This window comes from Mesocricetus auratus, unplaced genomic scaffold (genome assembly GCF_017639785.1).
Source record: "Mesocricetus auratus isolate SY011 unplaced genomic scaffold, BCM_Maur_2.0 Super-Scaffold_100007, whole genome shotgun sequence".
NCBI classification, from domain to species: domain Eukaryota; kingdom Metazoa; phylum Chordata; class Mammalia; order Rodentia; family Cricetidae; genus Mesocricetus; species Mesocricetus auratus.
Window position 1 is genome coordinate 75386130 of NW_024429191.1, and position 25178 is coordinate 75411307.

Genomic DNA, 25178 nt, shown 5'->3' on the forward strand with positions numbered 1-25178 from the left:
ACAAACGAGCGAGCGCTCCACAGATTGTCTCAGAGCAAAGTTATTAAAAAGCCATCAAGGCAGCGGCAGCCACAGCAGTGAGGAGGGCTGCCTCTCCCTCCATGCCCGCCTGGATTGGGGATCAAGGGAGGGCAGGGGACACAGAGTCACTGCCGGGATGGGCTCTGCAGCCCCTCACCCCTGGAGTAGGTGGGCAGTACCACACAGCCCACCTAGACATAGCCAGCCCAGCCTTAGGCAGGAGGCAGGAAGAGAAACTACCTTCAGAGCACCCTACTCAGGCCGGACCCCTACTGCACAGCACTCCCTTCTTCACAGCCTGTCCCCTGTGGATTGTCACCCTGACCCATAGGCAGAGCAATGAGGCTCTGAGAGGGAAAGGGGTTCATCCTAGGCTTCATAGCTGCCATGGCTTCAATGCGGATTTGAACACAGGCCACCCTGACTCTCAGTGCCCTGGGCTGCTAGTCCTCAGCCCAGAAGGAGGGTGAAGGGTTGTCCTAGTCCGATTCCAAAAGGCCTTAGCGGTGGCCTAATAATACTGCTCCCAGCCTCCAGGGAATTGGAGTGTGAGTCACAGTTTGCTTGGTGGGGTGACAGCATGGGTCTCAGGACACTCTACAGGGATGGACAGTATGGTACAAAGGGGTTTCCAGCATTAGCAGGCCAAGCCAATAAGATGTCATCGGATAAGATACCATGTCGTTAGAGTGGACTGATGCCACCGCTGAGGGCTAGACATTACAAGGCGCCTGCCCAGGGATGCTGTGCACCCCACCCTTCAACCCTGCTCCCTGAGGCAGCACTGGCCAGGCAGGGTGGCAAGGTGTGGCCTTGCTGGGTCTCCCTCCTGTGCCGGCTCAGGGACTCTCCAGAGTGAAGCGGATACTGAGGAATAAGGCAACTAAGAACCAAGCCCTGAGGTCACCTGACCCAGCTCCCACACCACCTCCCGCAGCAGAGACCCTGGGGCCTCACCTCTTGGCAGAGGTGGCCTACCACTAGCCCATGCCCAGCCCACACAGACACACGCCTACGTACATGCCTGGGTGCTCGCACAGGCACACTCACATGCACACGTGCACACAGACACATATTTGCCAGGCAAGACGCCCTCCCCACATGAGACTCTGCCGTCCCCTCCCCCTGACATTCTCCTGGCCCCCTGGGGACGGCCCTCCCGGTGGCCCATTGTGACCCTTGGCAGGCAGGGGACAGTGCTAACTAGTCGGCCATGACGGGCTCCCTCCTGGCTTACTAACCTGGAGACTTTAAACAGAGGGAACAGAGTCCTGCAGGCTTCCCTCCCGCCGCTCGCTGGAGCCCTGGGTAAGGGACAGGAAAGGAGGAAACCAATGAATGAGCTGAATGAGCTAGGAGCAGGAGGGCTGGGCCAGGGGGCGGGGAGCAGCAAGGCAGGGCTTTAGGAGCTGTCCCTTCCCAGGTCACCGGGGTGGGAGGGGTCCCCTGGGGAAGAGACCAGGGACTGGAGGAAGGTCAGGGAATAAAAGGACAAAGACATCACTTGGGGACAGACAGGAGGACAGACAGCAACAACAAGGAAAACAGGGGGTCCCCAGAGTTGGGATCCCTAGTCAGAAAGAAGGCCCTGGCCCTCTTTCTGGGAACAGGAAGCAGACACTTGGCTTGGGTGACCATTTAAGAGCCCAAATGCAGCACCCATGGGCCCTGAACAGCTCCCCCTGTCTGGGTCTCTTATTTGGGGTCAAGGTCAGAGGGTCAGCCTCACTGTTCACCACCCTTCCCCCAGCTCCAGAGAGCCTCCCCTCAATCTGTCATCCTCAGCCCCATCCCCAGCCGTGGTGAATGTCCTGTGGCCTCCTACAGAGATTACGCTACAGGTGCTCACATCTGACTGGCCGTCCGGTGGTGAGGAGCGATGTTCCTATACTTGTATACCTGCCAGAGGCCCTTTTGCTGGCTCCTACTCATAGCAGGGTCCCCACAGCTTCCCTCATACCTTTCTTGCCCTAAGTGGAAGTTCTTCCCAAATCTATCCGGCCCCGTGCTGACAGAAACCACCTCTTTTTTGCCATGGGACCTGAGGTACAGAGCCCCTTCCTGCCTGGAGACAGGGCATCTGGGCACAGCCCTCACTTGGCTAGCCCGGGCACATCCACACTCACAACACGCACTCTCTGAGCCCCCTGCCAATCTCCCCGTTCCAATTTTCCCACCGATTACCGACGCACGGACACCCCGGGGAGAAACAGCTGCGGTACCCAGATGTGGGCAGACTACTGAGAAAGAAAGCAAGAATGCACCAGCAATCCAACACCCCAGGGTGCCCGGGATGGTGGGTGGTGAGGGGCAGACTGGCTAGGGTTAGAAAGACAGACTCGATATACCACCTCCCCATTCTTTTTGTTTTTTCAGATGGTGTGAGTGAACCTTGAACTCTGACCCACCTTCCCAGGTGCGGGAAGTACAATCCTGCTTGCACCCCCTCTCACCACCTCCCAGGGCCCCGCCCTCTGGGTCAGGGAAGCGCTGGGTCTCAGGAGGTTTCTCGAAGCACCTTTGCCGCCGCTGCCTGGATTCTCTCACTGAATCCGGAGTCTCCCAGACAGCCACCATGAAGACTTCAAGGTACAGGGAAGGGAAGCTATGTCCCCAGTGAATGTCCCCAGAGCTGCTTCCCCTTGCATCAGTGTTTGGGAAGTCCTCCCTGAAGTCTAACCATTGTCCATCACATGCTCCAGGAGTTATGTTTTTCACAGTCTTCCTGCCTCACCCTAGAGACAGGAAGCAGGTGACTGACCCTCGACTGTCAGGTGGATGACAGAAAGGACATCAGGCTCAGGGTAGGGTTAGGGTTCCCTAAGCTTTCACTGCAGGGACTTTAACCCTCTAGGAGCCCCTTTCCTGGCCCTCCTGACGATCTAGCAGCAGGGGAGCCTCTCAAAGGCCCCTCCCTGTCCAACACACCAGGAGTCCTAGGCTCCTGAGAACCAGGAATGGGGTTGGTAGTGAGGGTCTATGTCTGCCAAGGGCTGTTATGAGCCCTGGACACCTTGGGGAGCTGGGAGCTTAATTCTCCTCAGTGAAGTTGCAGGGACCCCCAACCCTCAGCAATTATCAGGAGACTGAACCAGGGGAACATAGGAGAAGGATATGTCACCCTCTCCTGGGCTGTGTACAAACACGTCTGGCTGGGGCCTCACTGCCACCGAGTCTAAAACTTGTTGAGTTCTAGCAGCCCCAGCTATGAGACCCAACACAACTTCTCTTCTGGCTTGGGGCATTCCATACCAGGCTTTGCAAATAGCCGAGCCTGCTGAGGGCGGTCTCAGAAAACCTGTCAGCCTTAGCTGAAGGCCAGCCACCTGCTGGACCCGCAGCAAGAAGGAAAACCAGGGCTGGATTATGGTTCCCCAATAGAATGGAGTTTTCAGGGCCAGCAGGGGCGATGCAGGCAAGGTATGTCTCAGAGAGTGAGAAGTCGCTGTCTGTAAGCCCCCAGTATGTGCATCTGTGTGCGCTCAAATGTCTTGGCCTTGAGCCATTTCTTCTGGCTCAGCTGAAGCTGGGAAGTATTCCTCCTACCCTTCATGTGACAACGCCATTTCTTATCTCAGGAGGTGGGGAAAACCTTAAACAACTGACGGAGAGTTTAAACCCCCTATTTCCAACTTCTTTACTCATATCAAGGGCACTGAGGACCAGAGAGGGCAACAAAGTTGCCAAAGTCAAACAGCAACGGTGGAGACACCAGTCTAAGCTTGTTATTTAGGGAACAAAAAGGACTCCTTGTTGCTTCCTGTGTTCCACAAATTTGGAGCCCTCGGTCACACACAAGAGTTGGCTTCAGGAAGAGGGTGCCATGCTGATCAGTCCCCTGTCCTAGCTGGTACACTAGCTTTTACACCCATACGGCTGACCCACCCTCGTACACTGGAAAGTGTTTCTCTATCCGATCTCCATTCCCCCTGCTGCAGCGTGGGCTTGTTTCCTCCCAAGCTGTCCTATACTGGGACAAGGAGAGGGGAGCAGAGCAGACTTGCTGCCTCCACACCCTGCCAGCACTGAGGACCAGGGCAGGGTGTCCTGGCAGTTGGCCCTACTCCCAGTTTGCACACGGCAAGAGTGGCCGATGAAGCTACCCAAATACAGGAAGAGTTAGCTCTTCTAGGAATTGTCCAACCAAGTCCCCTCCCAGGCCAGCCTGGGGCTGGCAGTCTCTGCCCCTCCCTAGAGCCCCCGTTTGCTAACCACAAGCCAGGCACGGTGCTAGACCTTTTCATCTGGTATCTCATGTAGCCTTCATTATTCCATGAGTAGAAACTAATTTTGCCCTCAGGGTCAGTGCTTCCTAAAACTAAGTCTACCCCTGCTCTCCCTTGCTTCATGTCTTCTGCTCGTCCTTGCCGATGGTCTTCATTCTTGTCCCCTCCTTCAGAAGCTGCCATCCGTGACAAGAGGTTTCATACTACCTCTTCTAGACCACCAGCCTTTATCCCAGCCTTGCCCCAGGTAACAGGGGACATGCATTTGAAAGGAGCCACCGAAGGACTAAGGGTTGTGGTCCAGGTCTCTGCCCTGTGTAAGGCATGGAGTACGTGTGGGTGGCAAGGAGGCAGGGCCAGTAGAAACACTGTAAGGTCAGGATGAGTGGACCAGGACCTCTGGGGTTCTGTGTGTGTGCGTGTGCGTGTGTGTGTATGTGGGGGGGGTCTCCTCTCTCTCTGTCTCTCTCTATCTCTCTGTCTGTCTGTCTGTCTCTCCTCCCTCCCCCCTCTCTCTTTCTCTCTCTCTCAGTCTAAGGCTAGGCAGGAAATAACCCTTTCTCTCCTGGCCTCCATGTCTGAGGCTTAACTATGAGCTCCCATTCCCAGAGTTCAGCAGCCTGGTCTGGAGTAAGAGGGAAAGGACACAACTGGCCTGGAAGTGCAACGCGGCCTGATCTGAAGCCAGAGGGGCCTGATGCGCCAAACCAAGCACCTAGCATGTTGCAGGCTACATGAGCTAACACCCTACTGTCCACTCCTACAGGATCCCCTAACAACAGAGGACCGACCTTCCCTGATGCTTAGCTCCCACCCCTTAAGAAGCCGGAGCCTTGGGAGTTGAGCCAATGGGTGAGGGGAGCTGGAAAGATAGGCGGGACTCTGTGCCCCATGTGGGTGGTGTCCTTCCCCCTGCAAGCAGGCACTATTAATATATGCAAAGCATATGCAAATCACCCAGAAGAGAGACACAACATCGCAGGAATGTCAGAAGAGACCTTGGAGATCATCCAGGCCAGCCCCCTCATTTCAGGTGAGAAAGGAGACTAGGGAGGGGACTTGCTCAAGGTCACACAGACATCTGGACCTGAGACAGGATTAGTGCAGGGCTCCAGGCTTAGTATCGTTCTCATAGTCATCGGTCATCGGGGGTTAACCAGGGAAAGTGGTCAGCGCTTGGCATAGTGCCCAGCAGCTTCCTGGATCCCACTTTTCTCCCTGGAGTCTGAAGGGAGTCTGATGGGCTTGGGTTAAGAGACAGCTGTGTGACAGAAGTACCATTAGGGACCAGGGACCAGAAGGGCTGGGGGAAAAAAAAGTCTGTTGTGGAGGTGAATGCCAGAAGATAACTGAAGTGTGTGAGGCAGGGGTATGAAGAGCCCAATGTCAAGGTGAGGTGCCTGAGGCGGAGTGGGAGGAGCCAACACACACACACACACACACACACACACACACACACACACACACACACACACGAGCGCCCCCTCCCCCCAGCAGGCTTGAGCGTGCTCTTAGATGCACAGCAGCCCCTCCAGCCAGCACTCTGACAGTGATGGCACCTGACAGCCCATAATAGCTGGCCCATCCCTGCTGAGGGAGGCTGCGGCTATGGCTGTTCAGCGACTGCACCCCTCGGCAGCAACCTTCCACTCAGTCCTAGAAAGCAGGATCAGTGCTAGGGAAAAGCAGACAGACAGAGGGGAGGGGCCACCAGAGAGTCCAAGGGGACCTCTGAAGGAGAAGGGACACTGGCAGCTGGAGGGGGGCAGGGAGACGGAGGTGGGAGTAAAGTGGGAGGCTGGCAGAGAGGAGCAGAGTGGGGGCCGAGGTGACAAGAGGGGACTTTGGGAACAGAGGGGCAGAGAGGGATGTTGTGGGGTCCCAGGGGCCTGCAGGACCACAGTAGAGCCCAGGTACTGGGTATGGAATCCTGCCACGGAGGTGCCACAATGTCAGCAGGGGTCGGGGACCATGCCTCTGCCCCATCACTGGCTGCCACGAAGTCCACCCTCCCTTCCCCCTCCTGCCTCTCTCCCTCAGGGCAGGAGCTGCTTCCCAGCCAAATCCAAAGCCTTCATCTCCTCTTTTCAGAGCTGGGAATGAAAGAAGGGGAAGCGAGTGCAGCCCTCAAACCCGCTGACGGCCAGATTTTTATTATCTCTGCTCAAATAAGCCCTGGGAAGCCAGCTACCGAGTCTTCAAAGAGCCCCTGAGTGCCTCATTGAAGCTGCACCTGCTCTGGCCCACCCACAGCAGGCTCGGGCTAGGGCACAACTTATCCCCAGCGCCCCCAGCTCCAGGGACCTGAGCCAAGGATGCCAGAAGCCTCAACCTCAGCACCTCAGGTCCAGGCCGGGGCCATGAGGTCAGGGAGCCGGGCCAGACCTGGCCCAGCTGGGCATCTAGGCAGTCCCTGGCCCTATCTGGGCCTGAGCAACATAAATGAAGGAGGAAAATGAATCTCCTTGCCAGAGCTTAGAGATAAGTGCTTGGAGTTCCTCGAAAGAGGTTTCGGTGGCCAGCCTAGGCTTTCCCCTGGACCCTGACCTGCCTGGGCACTTGCAGGCCACTGTTTCCCCAGGTGGCCAGTGACAGCACAGACCTTCTCAACCACACCTGCTTCACTCTTCTGTCGGTGCCCCAGCTCACTGAAAGAGGTCAAATTCACGCCAGCCACCCCGCCCCTCGCCTGAACACAGAGCCCAGCAGTGTCAGCCCTCAGCTGGGTTGCTCTTCTCTAACACCTATCTGGGGTGGAGGTGGGGAGCTCCAAAGAGCCCAGCCCTATCCCTGCTCAGCACTTCCAGGGCTGGGGTTTTGGCAAAGAATGCCAAGGTTAGCACTCGACAGACAGAGCCTGTGCCACCCCTTCCCCCATCCCCTGCTCTGACCACACCATCCAGATCGATGCCCGCAGCCAAAAAGGAATCAATGGTTCTAATTAAACCCTTTACTTGGGTTGGTCCCTGGACGGGGAAGGGGGGCACTCTCAGAGGGGACATGCATCCTGGTGGGTCACTACTCACCTTTAAGAGGCTATATACGTAAGGCCAGGGAGCCCCCCAGGCCTCCTGTGCTAGTGGAAGATGAGCAGAGGGCAGGGGAAAAGCCTGAGGTGGGAGCCTGTGTCTGAGGGTTTGTTCTAGGGACCCTGCCCTTAGTGAGGCTCCTCTCCCAGCTCCCAGCCTGAGCCTACATTTGTTTCTTCTAGGTAGATCTGCAGAGTAGGAGCCAGAAGGGAGACCCAAGGAGCTAGGACCATGCTGAGAGCTAGCCCTCTAGGAAAGGAAGGAAGGATACAGGACTGGGGGTAGCACTGGACAAAGACCCTCTTGTCCCCTAGGCAGAGTGGCAGGGAGCCAGGGCAAAGCCTTTGCACTTGCAGTCAATGGTGCCTGGGTACTAGGCAGCCTGGGGGGGGGCCTCCTTCCCCTATATCCAAAGCCCTCACCCTCCCTTGCTTCTATACCAGGCTGAGTGTCTACTCCAACTCTCAGCCTGTCAAATACACTCCTGGCTGAGTACCACCCTGGACACTTACCCAGAGTGACCCACACACAGGTCAGAATCAACCAGACCCCCATGCCCATAAACCACAACCTCCCTCCACTTAGAAATACACACCAGCCATGCTAGAAACCAACACCATCCCAGCTGCCTCCAGAGACAGCCTCACGTCCCTACAGTAACAATCTCCATCAGATACATCATCGGTTTTTAAGACCCACCACCGGGACGGGGAAGGGAAGGGGAGAAACTGAGGCACAGAGTTAGACAGCTAAGCAGTTGGCTCAAGGTCACCCAGACCAAGATGACCAGAGCAGAGGAAGGTATCTTAATACCCCATCACAAGGGCCACAAACCCCACCCAAAGGAACAGTTGGATCCCTAGATCTGACATCTGCTTAGTTTCTCCACTTGCCACCTTTATCCCAAACGCCTTCTGAGGGACTGCAGCCCAAAAGCCCCTACCAGGGGCCCCACTTCCCTCAAAGCTGGGGCCTACAAGAGGCCCAGATCCGGCAGTATCTGAGAGGGGCTGGAAAAAGCAGTCCAGCCCTCCTTGCTCGCACGGCTCACCTGGTTCCCCTCGGCCCCCAGGGTCCCTCGGTCCAACCTCCTCCCTGGGAGAGCGGGCGCGACCCTCCGCGGTCCTCTCCCACCAGGCTAGGGCAAAGCGCCGGAGGCACTGCCAGGGCTGCATGGGGAGGCGTGGGGCCGGGGGGCGCGCACCAGCAGCCACACACGCCCCACCGGGCCCTGCCAGCTGAGCTGCGGAGGCACCCGGTCGGCCCCCTCTACTGCCACCAGCATCCTGCTGCCCCCTCCGACAGGACTCGGAGCTGGCCCAGGAGCTTCTGACGTAGCAGGGGGGTGCGTGGGAGAGGAGGGGGGGCCACGACGAGTCCCCTCCCCAACCCCGCCCCTCTACTTTTCCAACCCCCTGCCGTCCCCACCTCCTCATCACCCCGGACGCCCTCCCCAGCTGGGGGCGCCCTCCTTTGCCCCTTGCCTCTGCAGGGGGAGGGTTTAAGATCCAGAAGCCCCTCCCTCAATCCCTCCCTCTACAGGGCCCTCCCTACTCGCCCGGCGAGCGGGGAGCAGGTCCCCAGTTTCTGCAACTGCTGCGGAGGCTAGGAGGTCTCTAGGGCTAGGGCCTCGAGGTGCAGGGGGGTGGGGTGTAGAATACAGCCTTGTATCCTGGCAACACAGCCAAACCCAGAGCGCTCTCAGTCCCTTGCTTCCCTGAGGGACTGGCGCGAAGGGTCCAGCACTGCCAGCCCAGCGCCTGCCTGCACCCCATTCTGAACTGAGGCGGGGATGATGCTCTTCCCTTCATCCCGTTCCCTCCCCACCTCAACATCCCTGGCCTCACTTCGCATGGACCTCTCCCCTCCTCCCCCATTCTCCTCGCCACCCCCCTTCACCCACCCCTCCCCCTACATTGTAACCCCAGGTCCCCTCCCCCCCGGGCACCAAGAGGCCCTCCTCGCCCAGTCTCCAGCTTCGCAAGCTCTAGACCCTCTAGACTCCCAGCGCTCTCCGCCCTGGTCCTCCCCAACCCGGCGCACAGCTGTCCCCTGCCCCCCACGACACCTGCGCCCGGAGCATCCCTAGCCCGGCCGGCCGCCGCCTCCCGGGCCCGGCCGCCGCCCCCGCCCCCGGCCGAGGGGAAAACACACAAAGAAAACAGAAATACCTTCCACTTAAGCATGGAGGCACATTAGGGAGGAGAGAGACAGGGACATGCCTTGGGACGGAGCGTTCCCCATCGGGCGGGGGCGCGGGGGCCGGGGGCCCCGGGCCGGCCTGCCTGGCGCTCGCCCTCTCGCCGCCTCTCGGGCTCCTCGCTCGGCCCCAGCCCCGGGGCGCGGTGCCAGGCGGGCGGGCCGGGGGCGCGGGCCCCGCCGGGGTGGACCAGCTTGGGAGGGCGCCGGCGGCCGGGCGTGTGGGTGCGCGCGCGCGCGGGCGTGTCACCGAGTGTGCGAGAGCGAGAGAGTGTGTGTGTCTGTGTGTGTGTGTGTGTGCGCGCGAATGCGCGCGTGCGGCCGGCGCGGGTGTGTCACTGCGGGCGGGAGCGCGCGCGACGCGGGCACGCGCGTGTGGCCGGATGGTACAAAGGGCCGCCGGGGGTGGCGGGGAGCGGGGAAGGGGAAGGGGCACTGCGCTTTCTCGCGCCCTCCAGCAGCACGCCGGCATCCCGCAGCACACGGCCCGGACTGGGGTGCAGGGCGCGCTCACGCTCCGCCCCCCACTCCACCTGCTTCCCGTACCCTAAGCGGTCCTCCAGCCGCTGTAGAAACAAATGCATTGACCCCGGAGTGGCCTCGAAGGAGGCACCTGGGGAGGTGACTCCTTGGGTCTCCAAGCACGCCTTGGGACAGAAAAGCACTCCGGGCGCGGCGGAGCAGGACAAGAGGATGGGGAGAGGACGAGAGAAGGGGACCACTCTTCAGCCAAGGTGACCTCTGAACGCCACAGTCGCTCAACACCTGGAGAGTCGAGATACCAGTGTGCCATTCCTGGGTCGCGCCCCCTCACCTCTACCCCTCCCCCTTCCCGAGACTCCACTCGGCCAGGGACCCAGCTCTCTGATGCCCCCTGCTGGAAGCCTCCTAACCCCTACTTCGGTTTCCCGTCCCTACCTCAGGCGCGAGCAGGTACTGCAAGCCAGTAAGAGGCACTGATCACCTCTGAAGTGGACCCCAAAGTAGGACGCTCCAGATAGTCTTCTCGCGCCTCTTCGGGTGACACCTTTGTCACCTCCACGGCAACCTGCAAAGCTCTATCTCGGCGCGCCCCACCCTAGTTCACCTTAATAGGCCTACCTGGTGATTCTGCAGACTTTTCCATGTCCAGCTTGGACCCAGACTCACGTTGACCTTCGGTGCTCAGGCTTCTCCCTCCTTCCTTCCCTCGGGTTTTGGGGTCAGTTCCTCCTCTCGGAATCCTCTCTTCGAGAGTGGCAGGTGGGCCGAGCCCTCTGTGCGTTGTATTTACCCCTGGCATTCCCAAAGGCAGTTCGGATGGTCACAAAAAGGCCACCCAGTGCCCACATCTCTTCCCTGCAGTCCACCCGGCAGAATGGCTGGCCGACAGAGCCCGGGAGAGGAGACCCCACCCCAAGTGGCCCAGATGACAAACCGGTTTCCCCACTTCTTGATCTACCCGGTCCCAGCCTTAATCTGGGCTCCCTTGCTTTTCTGCCCGCCCCCAGGCCTGCCTCTGAGCCAGCCACATGCCCAGCTAAGGACAGGGTCCCAAAGGCCCCTTACAGATCGATTCCAGTTCCACTAACTCAGGTGACAGGGTAAGGCAGTGGGCGGGGACTCAGCTCCAGCTGGCCATCTCAGGAGGACAGCCAAGAGCTGTGTCCTGGACACACGGTCTGGGCACACAACCCCAGCAGTTAAGACCATGAATTCCCTCCTGGGCCAGCTGCGTTTCCCTCTGCCAACTGGATGGTGCCCATCTTTTGGCCTCTGGGCACTCACTGGGCACCCTTCCAGCTCCCTGCCTGGCTGCCTTCCCAAGATGGGCACCAGGAGGCAGCGGCCCTGTGCATGGGAGGGGCTACAGCTATTAAACCTTCAGCCTGGCACACACCTCTCCTCTCTTCAGACCATCACGTTGCTCAGTAAGACTCCTGCCTTTGGGGTCTTCCCAAACCAGAACTCCTCCCCACCAGGGACAAAATGTTTTCCTGTCCCTATTCTGTGTCCAGGGGGAAGGGCATCAGCCGGTACTGTACCCATAGTCTCTAATTTAATCCTGCCGTATTAGCCACGTTTCAGAAATAAAGGCACACATTTGTCATCCTAGATTTGGGAGGTAAAGGCAGGAGGATCAACACAAATTTTAGGCCAGTCCAGTCTTCCTAAGTGAGTCCTAGGCTAGCCAGGGATGCATGATGAAACCTTGCCCAAGAAACAAAACGAAATAGAAAGAAATCAAGGAAGTAAGACAACAGCCCGATCCAAGAGCCTCCAAGGTAAAATTGAGACCCAGGTTGGCCTGACTCTAGGACCAATAGCCTCTTTTCTATGTCCACTATACTCATCTTACCTGTGGCCACCAGAGCAGAGACCAGCCCTGGCACCCCATGACTCACACCCAGACAGCAGACAGCAGATGATGCAGGGAGTTAGGACAGGGGTTCTTTCAGTCCCCGAGGACCTGGGCATTCTCTCAGAGGTGACAATTGGAAAGATATTTCTCCTATTCTTTTTGCTTGTTGGTTGGTTTTTTCGAGACAGAGTTTCTCTGACTATGCCCTCTTTCCTTCACTTAACACTTGACTCCTGGACTCGCCAACAAGCCACTGATCGAGACTGCGTGGGAAAAAGTGGTAGAATCGGCACCTAGGAATCGTAGACAGCTCCAAAGACAGCTCTGGAGGAAGCCCTCCATGGCAAGACAAAATCATCAGGTTCAAGTAGTTTTTCATTTTGTGACTCTGTTTTGTTTTTGTTGTCTTATATTTTTTTAAACAATCTTGCTATATGGTTCAGGCTGACCTTCAATCTACAGTCTTCCTGCCTCAGTTTCCCTAGTGCTGGGATCACCAGGCGTGGCTTGTGTAGATCACTTTTGTTGTTGTCTTAACTTTTTTTTTCCATGCTGGGATTGAACCCAGAGCCCACACATTCTGGTTCTCTCTCTCTCTCTCTCTCTCTCTCTCTCTCTCTCTCTCTCTCTCTCTCTCTGGTTTTTTTTTTTTTGAGACAGGGTTTCTCTGTATTGTCTTGGAGGCTGTCCTGGAACTCGCTCTGTAGACCAGGCTGGCCTCAAACTCACAGAGATCCGCCTGCCTCTGCCTCCCAAGTGCTGGGATTAAAGGTGTGTGCCACCAACGCCCGTGTCTCTCTCTCTCTCTCTCTCTCTCTTCCTTCTTCTTCTTCTTCTTCTTCTTCTTCTTCTTCTTCTTCTTCTTCTTCTTCTTCTTCTTCTTCTTCTTCTTCTTTTTTGGGAGCCTGTCATCCTGGAACGCAGTCTGTAGACCAGGCTAGCCTTGAGCTCACATACATCCGCCTCTCTCTGCCTCCTGAATGCTGAGATTAAAGGCATGTGCCACCCGGCTGAGCCCACACATTCTGGACACATGCTTTATCACTAGGTCACATTTTAATGGTAAATCCTTCACATTTCTGATCATCTCAGAGCTGAGAACGCATTTGACACACATGCCCTCTTCTCTCCAAAGACCCTGTATACTCATACACATACACTTGGACAGCTAGCCCCGGGGCCCCATGAACCTGTGATAATAAACAGAGAATCTAAACAGAAACAAATGTCCCATGGTCCCAAATAACATGACCCTCACCCTTCAGGGACGATACATCTCTTGAGGCCTCTGTAGGAGAGCTTCTGCTGCTAGGAGGCGGCTGATGAGGGCCTGCACAGCCTGGGTGTTCCTTATCCAGCAGAAGCAAGCAGAACGGCTTCTATATGCTGGCATGGTGCCCGGCACAACCCTTGTGCCAGCTGCCTCCACCTGAGATGCCTCAGGTGCTGCCCCGCCTCCTCTCATTCCTCAACTTCTCTTCCCTCTGGTCCCCCTCCCCTGTGGCTCCGGTAGTGCTCCTTCTTAGCCGGCAGCTGGAATGTTTGAGGGTGGGGAAATCAGATCCCAACCACTCCTCCTGTCCTTCCCAAATACTCCAGGGCCCTGGCCCACTCTGAGGGCCGCAGAAAGGAGAGTTGAGGAGCAGCCTAGAGTGGGGAATTCTCACCCTTTCCTCCTCCTCGCTGAAACACTGTAGCAGCAGATTTGACACCTGGACAAACATCTGGGCGAAAAGGAGCACAGGAGCGCCAAGGATTAGCTCAGTAAAGCGCGTGATGAGGGAATCAAGGCTGACCTCCTGAACTATCCTATCTGCACCTTGAAGCGTCTGCTTGAGGTTCCCTAACAATGCCCGCCCCTCCCTCTGTTGGTCTGGCCAGAGCATTTCATGAGCCCCACAGAGGCATCCAGAAAGCCCGAAGCAGTGACCATGCCTTGAGATGGAAGGCAAGGCAGAGCAGCTGAGGAGGAGGGGGCACGGCCTCGCACCCGGGATGGCGTCTGGGACCCTAAAACGCTGATGCCACCCTCCTCACATTCCTCCGTCTTCATCCTCACTCCCACTCCACAGGAGAGCAGTAAGTGGCTGCAAATTTCAGAAGACTCTCCTGACTCCCCCAGGCCCCCCTCCCCTCGCTTGTTATTGTAACGAATGCAAATGGTGCTCAATAATTGATGCCTTCATTAGCACATCAAACTGCTTTGCGAAGAACGGAGAGAAAAAGTGGAAGGGGTTCCCTGAGGCCCGCCCCCTTCACAGACCCTCAGCCATCACTCAACCTCCCAGCCCCCACAGTGGAGTAGGCAGCATCCTCAGAGGCCCAGGCTCTAGCTTCCCTGCCCCATTGCCTTGTGGGAGAGGCTGCTTCTCACTCATTAACAAAAAAGCAAAGCTCTTTGGTGGGCTTGTTGGAAGAAAGGCGTTGTCCCCCAAGCCTCAGAGCCAATAATTTTGAGGAGATGTGCATTCTAGCAAGTTCCCAAGAAGAGGGGCTGCTGCAGGCCCAAGTGCACACTTGCAGGGCTGGTTGGGTGGTGACTGCCTCCTGGCTCTCCCAGCTTTGCCCAAAGAGGCAGGTCCTGGCAGGGCCTGGCCCACATGAGGAGTGTCTGAGAGGCCTTCCCAGCTCTCATGAATCCCTGCTGGTTTCCCCACACCACCACGGAAGTTTCCTGCTGTCTTGAGCTTCCTTGCCCTTTCCTGAACTCCTCTAACCCTCCACACTGAGACAGGCACGGGTCTCCTGAAAGCCCGCTGTGTACCAGGTCCATGCTGCCTGATGATGGTGTTCTCTCTTCCCAGCACTTCACCCTCTCAGGGGGCTCTGGGGCCTAGATAGCACTGAGGACGGGGCATGTCTTATGGCTGCAGTCCATAAACACATGCAGCTCTCTGCCCTCACTCTGTGCCTCAGTTGCCTTGAGCTGGACATGAGGTAGTGTAAATTTGTAATATCACCTATTCAGGAGGCTGAGGATGATGAGCCAAGAGTTTAAGGTCAGCCTGAGCTAAGCAATTAGTTTGAGGGCAGCCTAGAATACACAATAACACATTGCCAATAATTAAAAAAAAAAAAAAGAGCTAGGTGGTGGTGGGTAGCACATGCACTTTTAATCCCAGCACTTGGGAAGCAGAGGCAGGTGGATCTCTGTGAGTTCAAGACCAGCCTGGTCTACAGAGAGAGTTCTAGGACAGTAAGAACTGTTATAGAGAGAAACCCTGTCTCAAAAAACAACAAAAGAGAGAGAGAGAGGAAGGAAGGAAGGAAGGAAGGAAGAAAGGAAGGAAGGAAGAAGACATACTTTGAACTGATAGGGGCCCAAGTGGGTCACAAACTCTGCTCCTGCAGGTTTACAACTAGCTTGGCTTGGAGTTCTAGATCTAACCATCTGGTCCTTATGACTTAATGAGTGAGGAAAAGACACTCTTCTTCAGTCTAGTCAGCATCTTCTGGGGCCTAAAGGTCAACATGGTGGGGTGAGGGAATGGGGCCGATGTCATACTAGCACCTGGTGTCCCTCTCTTTGACTTCCAAGGTCATAGTCATCTCTTGTTTAATAATGAAGGTAGATGAGCCTCTTGGCCCTTGCTGGTGGGAATGAAGATGTGACAGTTCCCTCTGCATCAAATGATTGCTTGATCCAAGAGCCTGGAGTCCTCCTGTCTTCAGGTGGGTAGGTGGATAAACAAGTTGTTCTATGTCTACGGAGCGGAACCTCTGTTCCACCCTAAAAAGGAATGAAGTTGGCTGAGTCTGGAACATGCTACGGGGAAGAAGCCAGGCACCACACACGGCAGTCCACAGCGGGACACCTGTAAGTCTGTCTACCGGAAGGCAGAAGTGGGGCAGTGGCCCAAGGGTCTGCCTTCCTTCTGGAGTGAAAGAAGTGTCCAGGGACAAGATGGAAGGAGGCACGGTTTGTCCAGATCCTGAAAGCAGGAAGCCCTTTGCAGCCCTTTCTATTTTATTTTATCTCCCTGACCCTGGCAGTTGTTCTCTTCAGCATGGCTGGTTTTTTGTTATGTGAATTTCACCTCAAAAAATGAAAGGATAGTCGGCTGTGGTAGAAAATGCTTGTCATCCCAGCCCTTAGGAGGTAGAAGCAAGAATATCAGGAATTCAAGGTCACCTTGGCTACATAGTGAATTCAAGGCTACATGAGACCTCTCTCAAAAAAATTTTTAATTAAAAAAAAAAAGGAACTAGGAATTGGTCAGGAGTCAGAGTCCACATCTTTCAACAGTTCTCTCACCTGCTTTGGGAACAAATGCTCGTGCACACATGTCACAACCTCCCCCAGTGCCCAGGGGCACCAAACACCTGCTCTGAAGTCTCAGATGATGGTTCAAAACTCCCAGGATGCTGCTTTGTGTGGTGATGCAGCCTCTCCCAAAGTCTCCTCCTTTACCCAGGAGTGGAAGCCTCCCTTCCAGGACCTGCGGTCTTCCAGAGCAGGTGACAGGCACCAATCTGCACTGGGAAACCCAGCCTTGCAGTTCCGCTATCCTGATGCCATCTTCACCGCCATCAGGCCCACCTCAACCTTGTCATTTTGCTCCAAAGGCAGCCTTTGAGGCCACTCAGTAGGTCAGGGGGCTTGTCACCAAACCTGACCACCTGCGTTTGAGCCCCAGGACCCGCCTGGTAGGAGAGAACTGATTCCCACAAGTTGTCCTCTGCTTCTCAAACATGCGCTATGGTGCGCATACACACACACATACACACACACACACACTCACAAACATACAGTAAGTAAAAGGGGGCTGGAGAGACGGCTAAGATGTTAAGAGCATTTGCTGTTCCTGCAGGGAGCCGGGTTGGACTCCCAGATCCCGCATGGTCTCTTGAAATCACCTGGAACTCCAGTACCTTGGGATCTGATGTCCTCTTCTGGTCTCCACAGGCACCTTCATGCACACGGTGCACAAACACACTCAAGCCCACATGCACACATATAAAGTAAAAATATTAAAATAACTCTAAAATCATTGTAAAAGTTTTTAATGTAATTTGATTTTGGTTTTTGGGGGTTTTTTTGTTTTGTTTTGTTTTGTTTTTTGAGACAGGGTTTCTCTGTGTAGCTTTGGAGCCTTTCCTGGAACTCACTCTGTAGACCAGGCTGGCCTCAAAGTCACAGAGATCTGCCTGCCTCTGCCTCCCAAGTGCTGGAACTAAAGGCATGTGCCACTACCACCCAGCTTAATTTAATTTTTTTGTTTGTTTTTTCGAGACAGGGTTCCTCTGTATTGTTTTGGAGGCTGTCCTGGACCTCGCTCTGTAGACCAGGCTGGCCTCGAACTCACAGAGATCCGCCTGCCTCTGCCTCCCGAGTGCTGGAATTAAAGGCGTGCGCCACCAATGCCCAGCTTAATTTAATTTTTTAAAAAGCTCTCTGGCCTGACCTGGTGGCACACACACTTGGAATCCCAGACACTTGAAAGGCTAAGGCAACAGGGCTATGAGCTGGTGGTCAGCCAGGGCAACTTAGCAAGACTGTCTTCACTTGTTTGTTTGTTTGTTTGTTTGTTTGTTTGTTTGTTTGTTTGAAGCAGAGTTTCCCTGTGTAGCCCTTGCTATCCTGGAACTTGCTCTGTAGATCAGGATAGCCTCAAATTCAGAGATCTACATGCTTCTGCCTCCCAAGTGCTGGGACTAAAGACATGTGTCACCAACACCTGACTGTTTTGTCTGCATGTATGTTTTGTCTGATCTGGGTAGAGGCCATCAGAGGGTATTAGATCCCCTGGAAATGGAGTTACAGACCGTTGTGAGCCACCATGTAGGTGCTGGGAATTGAACTCAGGTCCTCTGCAAAAGCAGGGAATGAGTTTTACCACTAAGCCATCTCTTCAGCCCAAGACCCTGTTTTAAAATAAAATTTTGGGGGCTCAGGGGGTAAAGGCATTTACCACCAACCCTGATGACCTGAGTTTAATACCCAGAACTGACAAGGTAGAAATAGAAAACCAATTCCTGCAGTTTCCCCTGCTTTCCACACACACAGAGACACCACATCACATTCACACACCTACCTCACACACAAATAAATAAATTTTTAAAAAATTGCTTTGCAGTGTTGAGACAGTCTCATGTAGCCCCAACTAGCCTTAAATTCACTATGTAGCTGAGGGTGGCCTTGAAGTTTTGACCTTCCTGTCTTCTCCTCCCAAGTGCTGGGATTACAGCTGTGCACCATGATGCCTACCTCTTCAAAAAAAAAAAAAAATTTAAAGGGCTGAGTGTTGTAGACTGAGTGCTTGCCCAGCACATGGAAGAACCTGGGTACTTTTCCCAGCACTGCAAAAGAAAAAGCAAACCCAACAGTCAGGCAGTGGTGGCACACACCTTTTTTTTTTTTTTTTTTGGTTTTACGAGACAGGGTTTCTCTGTATTGTTTTGGAGGCTGTCGGTCCAGCCCGGCCTCAAACTCACAGAGATCCGCCTGCCTCTGCCTCCTGAGTGCTGGGATTAAAGGCGTGCACCACCACCACCCGGCGGTGGCGCCTTTAATCTCAGCAAATCCAGAGTCAGAGGCTGGTGGATCCCTGAGTTCGAGGCCAGCCTGGTCTACTGGTTCCAGGACAGTCAGGGTACACAGAGAAACCCTGTCTCAGAAAAACAAACGAACCACTTCTGATTATTTTAATCACCACTAGGCTGAGACCTCTGTTCTCTGGAATTTCACATTGCTCATAGTCTCTGTCCCTTTCCCAGGTGCTGTGCTGGCAGCTAGGGGCCTGGCAGTATAAGGCCTTCCAGAATAATCCACACACGTATGCCCACGTTCCACTCATGGTGGCTTCCACGCCTACTGTCTACAGAAGGGATCTGGAGACCCTCAGCCTCCTGAGGTACTGGCAGTTTCTCACCCTCTCAGTCAAAAGGGCATGAGTGCTCATCTCTAATAAACGCCTAGGCCCTTCTGACCTCTGCAGCCACTCAGTGGGTCAGGACTGGCATAGCTGCTGTTTGACAAGTAGACAGAAACAGAGACTAACCTTGAAAAGTCAGGGCAGCCATTTGATATTGAAGCACGTGGCTGTTTTTGCTGTATTTTCCAAAAGCATGATGCAACCATTTGGTAATTTAAAAAGCAAGCCTGTCTTTCACAAAGTGTTTGAAAACGCACTGTTTGTGACTCTCTCTCTCTCTCTCTCTCTCTCTCTCTCTCTCTCTCTCTCTCTCTCTCTGTGTGTGTGTGTGTGTGTGTGTGTGTGTGTGTGTGTGTGTGTGTGTGTTTTGTCCTTGGTTTTGCCTTTGTTTCTGCCTCATTCCTCCATCCTGAAGGCAGGCCATACAAGCTAGGGTTTCCTTCCCCATGGTAGCTTCTAGCAACTCTAACCTTCTTCACCTTCAATTAGACACAGAGTTGTTTTCTGTCCTACATTTGCCCAGTAGCAGGTCATAAGACATCCTCATTCTGGAAGATTCCTGGCCCACAGCAGGGAGGAATGCTGAAGGATCTGAATGTCAAGCCTGCTGCTGGCTTCCTTCATGCAATCATGGTTATGCCATGACATCTCCATGAAAACCCAGAAGGACAGGATTTGGGAAGCTTCGGGATAGCTAGACGTGCGGCAGCTGCTGAAGAATGGGTGATTCAAGAAGAGTATATGGAAGTTCTGCGCCCTTCCTGCTTCCTGGTGCCTCGCACATGCGATAATTCATCCACCTTTGGAATAGCCTTTATTTTTTACCTTTTTTGTTTGTTGTTTGTTTGTTTTTCGAGACAGGGTTTCTCTGTGCAGCTTTGGAGGCTGTCCTGGAACTCACTCTGTAGACCAGGCTGGTCTCAAACTCACAGAGATTCACCAGCCTCTGCCTCCCAAGTGCTGGGATTATAGGCGTGTTCCACCACCACCCAGCTTATTTCTTACTTTTTAAAAAATTATTTTATTTATTTGATGTGCATTAGAATTTTGCCTGGGGACTGGAGAGATGGCTCAGGGACTAAGAGCACTGGCTGCTCTTCCAGAGGACCTGAGTTCAATTCTCAGCACCCACATGGCAGCGCACAACCATCTATAACTCCGGTTCTAGGAGATGCGACATCCAGTGCCCTCCTCTGGCTTCAGTGGGCACCGCATGGACATACAGGGAGACGAAACATCCATAGGCATACAATAATAATAAACATTAAAAAAAAAGAATTTTGCCTGAATGCATGTCTGTGTGAGGGTGTCAGATCCCCTGGAACTGGAGTTATAGACAGCTGTAGACAGTTGTGAGCTGCCATGTGGGTGCCAGGAATTGAACTCAGGTCCTCTAGAAAAACAGTCAGTGCTCTTAACCACTGAGCCATCTCTCCAACCCCTATTTATTACTTTTTAATTTTTGTTCATGTGTGTATGGTATATACATGTGTGTGGTGAACCTGTGTGTGTATGTGTGTGTGATATATGCACATGTGTATGAATGTGTATGGTATATGCATATGTATGTGGTGAATGCACCTGTGTGTGTCTGTGTGTCTGTGTGGTGTAGACACATATGTATATGCGTGTGTGGTGTAGACACATATGTATATGCGTGTGTGGTGTATGCACATGTGTGTGTATGTATGCACATGCTTGTGAGCATACACAAACGCCAGAGGACATAGGCTTGTTCTATCACTCTATCTATTCCCTTGGGGAAGGGGCCCTCCCCAAACCTGGAGATAAGGCTGGTGGCCAGCAAGTCCCAAATGATCTTCTTGTCTCTGCCTCTGGCACATTCCACTGAGCTGAGGTTACAGATGTGCAAGCTGCCACACTGGCTTTTTACATGAGTATTGGGGATTTGAACCCAGGTCCTCATGGTTTTGTAATAACTGCACTGTCCTGAACTGTCTCCCAGCTCTGATAATACCTTTTATACAAGAAAAGACCACAGCAGGGGATGTCAGCATTGGAGAAGTTGGGACGGGAAGACTGAGGACGGCGGTATAACAAGATTTTGTCTCAAAAGAAAAAGGAAGCCAGACAGCAAACGCCTTTAATCCCAGCACTTAGGAGGCAGAAAGCAGGCAGGTCTCTGTGAATTCAAAGTCAACCTGGTCTACAGAGTGAGTTCCAGAACAGCCAGGCCTACACAGAGAAACTTTGTCTCAAAAAACCAAAAATAAAGAAATACATGATAAACAGTATCAATCAGTAAATCTAAATAGTGTCTCCCTGTGTTCTGTAAGCACTCAAGAAAATTAACCCTGAACCCAAGAAGGTTTGAGGAGTCCTGCTTTATAGACAATGCCCAGAACACAGGTTAAACAACAGGGAGTGTGAGCAGAATGGGGTGGGGTAATCTCAGGGCAGCCCACAGGATCTGGCCTAATTTTGCTGCCTTATCTCTGATTGCCTATTGCAACATAGAACATGAGGACACATCCTGTACCTGCCCTTCATAGTCCAGGCCTTTGCCCAATAGCCTCATACTGTTCCCCAGCGTGAGGTTATCTTTGCCTTCCTCTGCACCTGTGGATATCCGACTCCCACTCTGAGGCTAGCTCGGATTCCATTTCTTCCAGAAAGCTCTTCCCGAACCCGCCCCTCTCCTCAGGAACACCCACCAACAAGTTCTAGCTAAAATTCCCTCTTGGGCTCTTGAAAACCCTACTTAGCTTTCTTCTTTCTTTCTTCCTGTTTTTCAAGATGTATTTATTTTCCAGGCATGGTGGCGCACGCCTTTGATCTCAGCACTCCAGAGGCAGAGGCAGGTGAAATTCTGTGAGTTCAAGGCCAGCCTGTCTACAGAGTGAGTTCCAGAGAAACTTTGCCTTGAAAACTCAAAGCTATTGTTATTATTATTAATTTTATATGTATAAATGTTTCACCTTCATGCATGCATGTGCAAATGTGTGTCTGGTGCCCCTGGAGATCAGAAGAGGGTATCAGATTCCCAGGAACTGGAGTTGCAGATGTTTGTAAGCCACCATGTGGGTGCTGGGAACTAAACCCAGCTCCTCTATAGGAGCAGCAAGAGTTCTTAACCACCGAGCCGTCTCTCCAGCCTCCCATCCCAACTTTCTTGTTGCCATCTCTCTGGCTCTAGGTGAGCCCGAGCTTTGCTCCTCTGGGCCCCTCTGGACTCTCCACCCTCTAGAGCACCTAGCACTGTGCTAGGTGGGCGGGTTCTGGCCAGGTTGCTGTCCTGCTCTGACCCCTCCTGGGCCCTTTCACACTAAATCTCCTTTGTATTCTCTGTCCCAGCCATGGTGTCATGGCATCTTCCCTTTCCTGGAATCTGATTTTCTCAACAAGAACTCTTGGTATGTGACTAGGGACAAATATAGTGACATCTAAAAATTTTTTTGGAGACAGGGTTTCTGTGTAGCTTTGGAGGCTGTCTTGGAACTTGATCTGTAGACTATGATGGCCTTAAACTCACAGAGATCCATCTGTCTGCCTTCCGAGTGCTGGGATTAAAGGTGTGCACCACCATCATCATCTGGCTGACCTATAAAATATCAAGAACTGCAGATTTGGGGGTTTGAACTTTTTTTCATACTGGTTAAGTAGAAATCGTGTCGATGTGTTTGTGATACAAATTCAAACACTGAAAAGGGAAAGTACATGTCTGAGCCTTAGCAGCTGAGACATGGAGGCAGGAGGGTTAAAGTTCAAAGTTCTTGGTCACTCTCAGCTACATAGAAGTTCCAGTGCAAGCATAGCTACACAGTGAGTCCTTAACTCAAAACATAATTAATGATGAGCTGGACAGTGATGACACGCACCTTTAATTCCAGCAGTTGGGAAACAGAAGTAGGTAGATCTCTGTGAGTTCGAGGCCATCCTGGTCTACAGAGTTCCAGAACAGCCAGAGCTGCACAGGGAAGTGCTATCTCCAAAAAACCAAACAAATAAAAAAGTAATTAATTAACTTTAAACATTTCAAATTTTTAAAGGAATACAATGAGAAGTCAGTTTCCTTGCTTTGCCTGTCTGCAGCTGCTCAGGTCCTGCCATAGAAGTAGCCAATTCTGTGCCTTGCAGGGGGTTGATAACGTGGGCCTCTGTATACTGTCAGCCACACAGGGACAGGATGCACCCCAATACTTCACACTAGAGCTCCCCCTCTGTCAGTGCAGGTGAGGTGCCTTTTGATGGATGTTCCCACTGTTTTACTTTGCTATTGTTTTTTTGTTTTTTGTTTTTTTTTTTGCTTTGTTCTGCTTGAGGCAAGATCTCACTGTACATCCCTAGTTGGCCTGGAACTCGATATGTAGACCAGGCAGCTACCCCTGAATTCACTCCTGCCTCTCCCTCCCCGGTACTGGAATTAAAGGTGTGTATCACCACTGCCCTCCAGACTTTTTTTTCTTTTTTTTTTTTGAGACAGGGTTTCTCTGTGTAACAGTCCTAGTTGTCTTGGAACTCATTTTGTAGACCAGGTTGGCCTCGAACTCAAAGAGATCCACCTACATCTGCCTCTCAAGTGGTGGGACTAAAGGTGTGCCCACCACCACATGACTGGACTTTTTTTAAAAGTTTTATTTATTCTCCAAATAGTCTTCCTCAGGATAACCACCAATTGGTTATCCAATGCCATATGGTCATCCCTAAAAACATACATACAACTAACACTATACAGATGAGAAGGCTATATTTAGGGATATATATGTATAAACATACAACATATATATGTATGTGATAAAGAGGCCATGAATTTGAAAGAAAGCAAGGAGGAGTGTATGGGAAGGTTTGGAGGGAGGAAAGGAAAGGGAGAAATATGGTGATTATATTATAATCTCAAAAAATTTTATTTTATGTACATAGATGTTTTGCCTGCATGTATGTGTGTGTGTATGTGTGTGTGTGTAACACTTACATGCCTAGTTCCAAGGAGGCCAGAAGAGGGTGTTGGATCCCCTGGAATCAACTAGCTGTGAGCTGTTATGTAGGTGCTAGGACTCAAACATGGGTCCTCTGGAAGAGCAGTCAGTGCTCTTAACTGCTGAGCCATCTCTCCAGCCCCTACTAACACATGGAGTTTTTGTTTTATTTTTGTTGTTGTTGTTGTTGTTCTTTGGTTTTAAAGACAGGGCTTCACTGTGTAGCCCTGGCTGTGCTAGAACTCAATCTGTAGAGCCTCGAACTCAAAGATCCACCTGCCTCTGTCTCCTGAATGCTGGGATTAAAGGCGTGCACCACCACACCCTGATTCTTTTTTTTTTCTTCTTCTTCTTTTTTTCAGTTCTGGGGCTTGGATATCCCCAACCCTTCTTTGGGGGAACACTAAAATCATAGCAGTGCTTAAATGAAAGCTGGAGAAAGCCCAGTTTCAGGAGAGCTAGGGAAAGAAACGAATGCCTACAGTATCCTGCCCACCCCAGAAACAGCAGAGGGCTCATCTATCCTGCAAAGAGAGAAACTAAAATAACAATCGCCTCGTGTGGGAAGAAGGCAAGCAGAACACCCAAGGGCTTTCATGTCAGCAAGAGAGACTGAAATTAGCTCTGAGTGTGAACTTCCCGGCAGTGCAGGAGTGATGATGCAGCCCCAGCGTCAGGGGGAAGGGCTCTGGAGGACTCTTTGCAAGGAGCTCATTAAACTGAGGATTAAGGGTAGCGGCTCAGCCGGGCCTGCTGGGAGGAGGAGCGCGGAGACAGGTGATCACTAAAGCAGCTCCGGGACTGGGCACAGCCTCGAAGTCCCCAGGGCAGAAGGTCCAGAGCTGGGTTAGAGAAGCAAGTCCCAGAAATTCAGCGTCCCCAAAGCCACCCACCACCGCTGCTCGAAGGAGGGAAAGCAAGAATTATGAGTAACTCATTTGCTGATTAAAAACAAAAACCCGAAACCTAGAGAAGTTGCGAGGCCTGTCCAAGGCCTCACAGGAGAGCCAATCCTTGAGCCCAGGCCTCCTGTCCATCCCCACATCCAATGAGCTCAGAGCCCTCCTGCTGAACTGGAAGCCGGGACAGGACCCGGGACTCTCTCCTATGTCTTTGTACCCACTCCCTCAAACCCATTACACCTCTGCTTCAGGATGCCACTCACCTCCCAAGAGCCCCACCACGAAGCCCCAGAAGAGAGGAGCCTGCAGGGAAGACCATGAGTCCATTTCCCGTCTAACACCTGAGCTGAGGAGGGAGGGGCGCAAATCCCAAACTCCTACCTCACTTGTGCTCGCGTCTCTATCTGAGACTCTTGTGATGGGAAAGTAGGCCAGTTTGGAATATGTCACAGATATTTTCGACATCCCCATCTGTACTAAAGTTTCGTGTGAAGCCAAGCAGGGTGGAGCCGGAGGCTTCCTGCCGGTTGAGGATACACCTGCTGCCTCTGGGGCTCAGCGCCCAGACTGGGGCTGCCGAGATCCACCAGGGGCCCCAGGGTTCTGTGCAAGCACCCTTAGCCAGGATGGGAAGGACATGAGTTCCAG

The 25178-nt window shown here is 53.2% G+C and overlaps 1 protein-coding gene and 2 long non-coding RNA genes across 5 annotated transcripts in view; 2 read left to right on the top strand and 1 right to left on the bottom strand.

The window, feature by feature from the left end:
* Positions 1 to 8575, bottom strand: part of Srcin1 (SRC kinase signaling inhibitor 1) — a 63661-nt gene extending 55086 nt beyond the window's left edge. Inside the window, 2 exon segments of the mRNA XM_021230559.2 lie at positions 1263 to 1325; positions 8328 to 8575. Coding sequence (XP_021086218.1) covers positions 1263 to 1325; positions 8328 to 8451 — 187 coding nt within the window. The 5' untranslated portion in view covers positions 8452 to 8575.
* LOC121141481 lies at positions 5138 to 6720 on the top strand. 2 transcript variants are annotated; one of them, XR_005878420.1, is made up of 2 exons: positions 5138 to 5280; positions 6288 to 6720. It is a non-coding gene; the product is annotated as an uncharacterized LOC121141481 (long non-coding RNA). The 2 variants fall into 2 exon arrangements; XR_005878419.1 differs by having other exon boundaries at positions 6339 to 6720.
* A 1370-nt stretch (positions 8576 to 9945) lies between the features above and the next one.
* LOC121141482 lies at positions 9946 to 20864 on the top strand. 2 transcript variants are annotated; one of them, XR_005878422.1, is made up of 3 exons: positions 9946 to 12177; positions 18534 to 18670; positions 19218 to 19566. It is a non-coding gene; the product is annotated as an uncharacterized LOC121141482 (long non-coding RNA). The 2 variants fall into 2 exon arrangements; XR_005878421.1 differs by lacking the exon at positions 19218 to 19566 and adding an exon at positions 20658 to 20864 and having other exon boundaries at positions 9947 to 12177.
* The last annotated feature ends 4314 nt before the right edge of the window (positions 20865 to 25178 follow it).